Here is a 5,889-nt window from a genome sequence, read left to right on the forward strand (position 1 = left end):
GCCGCGGCCATGGCGGAGCCCACGGTGTGCTCCTTCCTCACCAAGGTGCTGTGCGCCAACGGCGGCCGCATGTTCCTGCAGGACCTGCGCGGCAACGTGGAGCTGTCGGAGGCCCGGCTCCGGGACGTGCTGCGCCAGGCCGGGCCCGACCGCTTCCTGCTGCAGGAGGTGGAGACGAGGGAGGGCCTCTGGGACGCCGAGGCCGAGGTGGCGGCCGGCGCGGGCGGCGGCGGCGGCGGCCCCTGCGCCTGGCGGGTGGTGGCCGTGTCCTCCGCGCGCCTCTGCGCCCGCTACCAGCGCGGCGACTGCCAGGCCTGCGACCAGCTGCACCTCTGCCGCCGCCACATGCTGGGCAAGTGTCCGAACCGCGACTGCTGGTGAGGCGGGCGGCGGGGCGGCGGCGGGGCGCTCACCGCGCGAGGGGCCGCGGGCCTGACGCGTCCGGCGGGGAGCGGGATCCCGGAGAAATGAGAAAAGGGATCGTTCGTCCGGGGCTGCACCCTCCCCTGCCCCCCGCCCCCCACCCCGAGGGCGGCAGGGAAGCCTCGCGAAGGGGCCCCGGGGGTCCTCCCGGCGAGGCCTCCCCTGAGCTCCCGGCTCCGGTGCGGAATGAGGCCCGAAGTCGTCTGTCGCAATCTAGATTTCTTAACTACTGCTCGCCCTCGCATTTCAGCCCCTGCCTGCAGGATCCTCCACAACACGGCCCGGGGGAATCAGCATTGGGACTTCGGAGTTCGTTTACTCCAGTGGTCCTACTGGGGGCTTATTGCGGACCCATGAGGTCCACGGACCCTTTATTGAGAGTGCCCTTTCTTTCCACGTAACCTCAAAGTTTTACCGAAGTGAGTCTGTGCGCTCCAGGGTTAGAAAGCCTGATCTAGAAGGATCCCCCAGGAAACTGAGGGCTGGATGATTTGGGCGAGGTGTTTTAAGGCCGCCTCCTGTCTCTGTCTTCCTTGGTTTGCTCAAGCTCCCCAAAGCGGGGGTGGGGGCACACTTTCCCCCTAACCTTGGTGGACTGTGGGGGTGGGCAGCTGTTTGGGGTGGAGAAGGCAAACGCACTCACCTTCAGAACAACAGATGGCATCCTTGGCAAGGCAGGTGACTGGGGGAGGGGGTACCTTTGGCTTTAAAACATCCCGATTTAAAATGAAAATGACCTTGGGAGAAGAGTTGCTTCAACTCAGCTGTCTTATCATCAGTGCTTACTCATTAGGCTGTATTATCTATGGGGTTCATGGAAACTTGTTTAACTTCACATGTGAGTTGAAAGCCACCGGAAGCAAGGGATTTGGCCGTCGGGCCCCTTCTTCATCTGGACCTCTGATCCAGAGCTCTGTGTTCTCCTAGGTCAACCTGCACCCTTTCCCATGACATCCACACACCTGTCAACATCCAAGTACTGAAAAACCATGGGCTTTTTGGCCTCAATGAGGCCCAGCTTCGGATCCTGCTTTTACAGAATGACCCATGCCTTTTACCAGAGGTGAGTTACCAAGAGTTCACTGTCATATTGTCTGCACGATGAAAGTACTCACGGGAGGACATCAAGAAGTCTGCTTACAGAGGGCAGCAGGTATTTAGGTGGAGGTAATGGTGCAGGGCTGACCTCTATGGGATCTCTGTGTTTTTACCAGGCTTTGATACACAGGGAGTGATGGACATGTGTGGTAAAGAAATGATGGTAATAGCTCTTAGTTTTTTGATTGTTTGCTTGAATGCTGAGCCATTCATATACCTTAGCTCATTAATAACCCCATTTTACAGGTGAGGAAACTGAGGCTCAGATACATTAACTTGCCCAAGGTCACATAGTCCATGGCAGATTTGAATTTAGGTCTGTCTGTGAAGACTGTGTTTTGTGAATTGCCTGTTTATGCTTTTGCCTATGTTGAGGCATTTGTCTTTTTCTATTAATTTATAAGATGTCTTTAATGATACCAGTCCCTTTTGTGGTCACATTTGTTGTAAGTATTTCCCCCCATTAACTTTTTTTGGGCTTTAGACATTAACTTTAATTGGTTTTGAAATGATTTAGTTCCAGATGCTTAACAAGTGCCTAACAAGAATTGTTATCCTGGTGAAATTAGCATGTTTGTATCTGTTTAGCTATACAAGAAGAATTTTTTTTTAAAAGATTTGTTTATTTATTTTAGAGAGAGAGCAAGGGGATGGGCAGATGGGGAGGGAGAGAGAATCTCAAGCAGACTCTGCACTGAGCCCGAAGCCCAACACGGGGCTTGATCTCACGACCCTGAGATCAGGACTTGAGCCAAAACCAAGAGTCGGATGCTCAACCGACTGAGCCACCCAGGTGCCCCTACGTGAAGAATTTTTAAAAACAAAATAGTTGTGTAAGACTGATGAATTACAGACCTGTACCCCTGAAACAAATAATACATTGTATGTTAATAAAAAAAAAAAAAGAATCCTAAAAAATAATAGTTGGAATCCCAAAAGAAAATATTACGAGAGCCCACTGGTTGAAAGTAGAATTTTCTACTCTAGCACAATGATGCTATCATAGACATCGAGCTGCCAGAAGAGGGGTGGGAAGAAGGGAGGATGTTGGGAAAATCGAGGGTAGTTTGTGACTGTAGTCCCCTGTTAATGCTAAGGCATTTCAGGCCCTGGAAGGGAAGGGAGTCACAAGGCTGGAGGAATGAGCTGGAGCCTTTGGTTCAGAGGGCAGAGGCGGCCCTCAAGGCAGCAGAATCTGTATGCAGAAGGCGGCACTGGAGTCAGGCTGAAGAGTCAAGAGGTTTATTCTTTTTTTTTTTAAAGATTTTATTTATTTATTTGAGAGAGAGAATGAGAGAGAGCACATGAGAAGGGGGAGGGTCAGAGGGAGAAGCAGACTCCCCGCCGAGCAGGGAGCCCGATGCGGGACTCGATCCAGGGACTCCAGGATCATGACCTGAGCCGAAGGCAGTCGCTTAACCAACTGAGCCACCCAGGCGCCCCTCAAGAGGTTTATTCTTGACATCCATCTCTTTTCTCATTTCTTCAGGCTTTGAGGCCAGGCTTGGTCAGTTATGGTTATAATAAGCCAGATACATTCCAACCATGTTGCCAAAAGGACTCCAAGCAGCACCTGGAGCAGGTTATTGGCAGGAAGGGAGAGGAGAAAGGCAGCAGCTGGGTCCAGTCCTTCCTCTGTCAGAGAGAAGGGGCAGTGACACTCCTAGTAGTTACCTTTTAGTTTTTTTTGTTTTGTTTTTTTAATTTTTTTTTAAAGATTTTTTTTTTATTTATTCACTTGTCAGAAAGAGAGAGAGAGAGAGCACAAGCAGAGGGAGAAGCAGGCTCCTTGCTGAGCAAGGAGCCCAATGCGGGACTCAATCCCAGGACCCGGGGATCATGACCTGAGCCGAAGGCAGACGCTTAACCAACTGAGCCACCCAGGCGTCCCTACCTTTTAGTTTGTTTGTTTTTTTTTTAAAGATTTTATTTATTTATTTATTTGATAGAGAGAGTGAGAGAGCACAAGCAGGGAGAACAGTAGAGGGAGAGGGAGAAGCAGGCTCCCCGCCAAGCAGGGAGCTCGATGCGGGGCTCGATCCCAGGACCCTGGGATCATGACCTGAGCCGAAGGCAGACGCTTAACCATCTGAGCCACCCAGGCGCCCCCCTACCTTTTAGTTTTTATGGTATCGTTTGACATACGGAAGTTTGACATCGTTACATTGTTTAACTTATTGAACCCTTTTCTTTATGGCTTCTCCCTACTGTCCTGGGTCCAGCCTCATTTTGTCATGTCAGACTACTGCAGTTTTGTGAGCAGCCAGTGGGTTGTCTGCACTTACGACAGGAGCCCACCCCAGTCCTGTCACCCAGGACTGGAGGTGTGTATCATGTGGCACACAGCGTGGCCACTTAGGTAGCAGGGACCATAGACAAGCACAGTGAATGAGGCAGGAATGGTGCCTCACATCTCTTGTATGAAAATGCCCCATGACCCCTTTCCATCACTCTCCGAAAGACACAGTACATAATACAGATATACCACTTAATAAAAAGACAATAGGGACAAACATTGTGATCTTGTGATTTATAATGAGAAATATATTTGGTCTTCATCCCCATTCCTGAAAGAGCTCCTCAAACCCTTGGAATTTCCTAAATGATGAGAGCTAGTTGTCAGGAGAACCAGTCTTGTGATTAGACAGTTGTAAGTTTTACCCCTCTGCCCCCCACTCTCCCACCTCCTGGGAGAGCAGAGGGGCTGGGGATTGAGTTCATTCACCAGTGGCCAGTGTGGTTTAACCGATCATGCCTATGTTAAGAATCCTCCATAAAAACCCAAAAGGACAGACTTTCAGAGAGCTTCTAGGTTGGTGAGCACGTGGAGGTGCTGGGAGAGTGGGACCTCAGGAGAGGGCATGGAAGCTCCACACGTTCCCCCCCACCCCATACCTTCCTCTGTGTATCTCTTCCATCTGCATGTTCCTGAGTTATATCCTTTTATAATAAACTGTTCATCTAGTAAGTAAACTGTTTCTCTGAGTTCTGTGAGCTATTCTAGCACATTAATCTAGCCCGAGGAGGAGGTGGTGAGAAACTTCATAGCAGTTCAGCCAGCATGGACCCGCTATGAGCATCTAAAGTGCGGGCCGCCTGGTGGGCCTGAGCCCTTAACCTGTGGGATCTGATGTTATCTCCAGGTAGACAGTATTAGGATTGAGTTAAAATTTGTGGGACACCTGGTCGTTGTCCGCTGAGAATTACTTGGAGGTGTTGAAAGAAACACACCTTGGAAACATGTACAATGTGATGCTGATACATTTGAAAACTTCAATGAAGGGCGCCTGGGTGGCTCAGTTGGTTAAGCATCTGCCTTCGGCTCAAGTCATGATCCTGGGGTCCTGGGACCGAGTCCCATGTCGGGCTCCCTGTTCTGCAGGGAGCCTGCTTCTGCCTCTGCCTCTGCCCCACTCTCTCTCTCTCTCTCTCATGAATAAATAAATAAAATCTTAAAAAAAAAAAAGAAAAATGAAAACTTCAAAGAAATGGCCACATTTCTAGAAAAAATATAGCTCATCAAAACTGATTCAAGGGACACCTGGGTGGCTCGGGGGGTAAAGCGTCTGCCTTCGGCTCAGGTCATGATCCCAGGATCGAGTCCCACATCGGGCTCCTTGCTCAGTGGGGAGCCTGCTTCTCCCTCTCCCTCTGCTGCTCCCCCTGCTTGTGTGTGCTCTCTCTCTCTCACAGACAAATAAATAAATAAAATATTAAAAAAACAAAAACAAAAACAAACTGATTCAAGAAAAAGTAGAAAGCCAGAATAGTCTTTATTTTTGAATGACAAAAGCATTAAGATGAAAATTTTAAAACACCATAAAACTAGAGTATTAGTTAAAAAGTCTTCTACTAGAAAACATTAGGCTCATATAGTTTTATTGTTGAGCTTGATCAAATCTTTAAAGAACAGATAATTTTGATTTGGGGACTAGGTCTAGGATCTCTTTTTCTTGATCTCCTGTGCATTCTTAAACCTGTATCATACTGTTTAATTAAAGTAGTTTATATTTTAATATACAATGGTATAAGTCTCTGTGCCCATTACACTTCTTTTTCAAAAATTATTTTTTGGGGTGCCTGGTTGACTAAGTGGGTGGAGCATGCAACTCTTAGTCTCGGGGTTGTGAGTTTGAGCCCCACGTTGGGTGTAAAGATTACTTAAAAATAAAAGCTTAGGGGCGCCTGGGTGGCTCAGTTGGTTAAGCGACTGCCTTCGGCTCAGGTCATGATCCCAGGGTCCTGGGATCGAGTCCCGCATCGGGCTCCCTGCTCTGCGGGGAGCCTGCTTCTCCCTCTCCCACTCCCCCTGCTTGTGTTCCCTCTCTCGCTGTGTCTCTCTCTGTCAAATAAATAAATAAAATCTTT

General features: G+C 49.1%; 1 protein-coding gene across 1 annotated transcript in view; it reads left to right on the forward strand.

Moving 5' to 3' along the window:
• The first annotated feature begins 6 nt into the window (after nucleotides 1-6).
• Nucleotides 7-5,889, forward strand: part of ZC3HAV1L (ZC3HAV1 like) — a 12,501-nt gene continuing 6,618 nt past the window's right edge. Inside the window, exons 1-2 of the mRNA XM_081800904.1 lie at nucleotides 7-377; nucleotides 1,351-1,527. Of these exons, the coding sequence (XP_081657030.1) occupies nucleotides 10-377; nucleotides 1,351-1,527 (545 nt within the window). The 5' untranslated portion in view covers nucleotides 7-9. The remainder of the gene's footprint in view (nucleotides 378-1,350; nucleotides 1,528-5,889) is intronic.

This window comes from Leptonychotes weddellii, chromosome 12 (assembly GCF_054177405.1).
Source record: "Leptonychotes weddellii isolate Sample4059 chromosome 12, ASM5417740v2, whole genome shotgun sequence".
Taxonomy (NCBI): domain Eukaryota; kingdom Metazoa; phylum Chordata; class Mammalia; order Carnivora; family Phocidae; genus Leptonychotes; species Leptonychotes weddellii.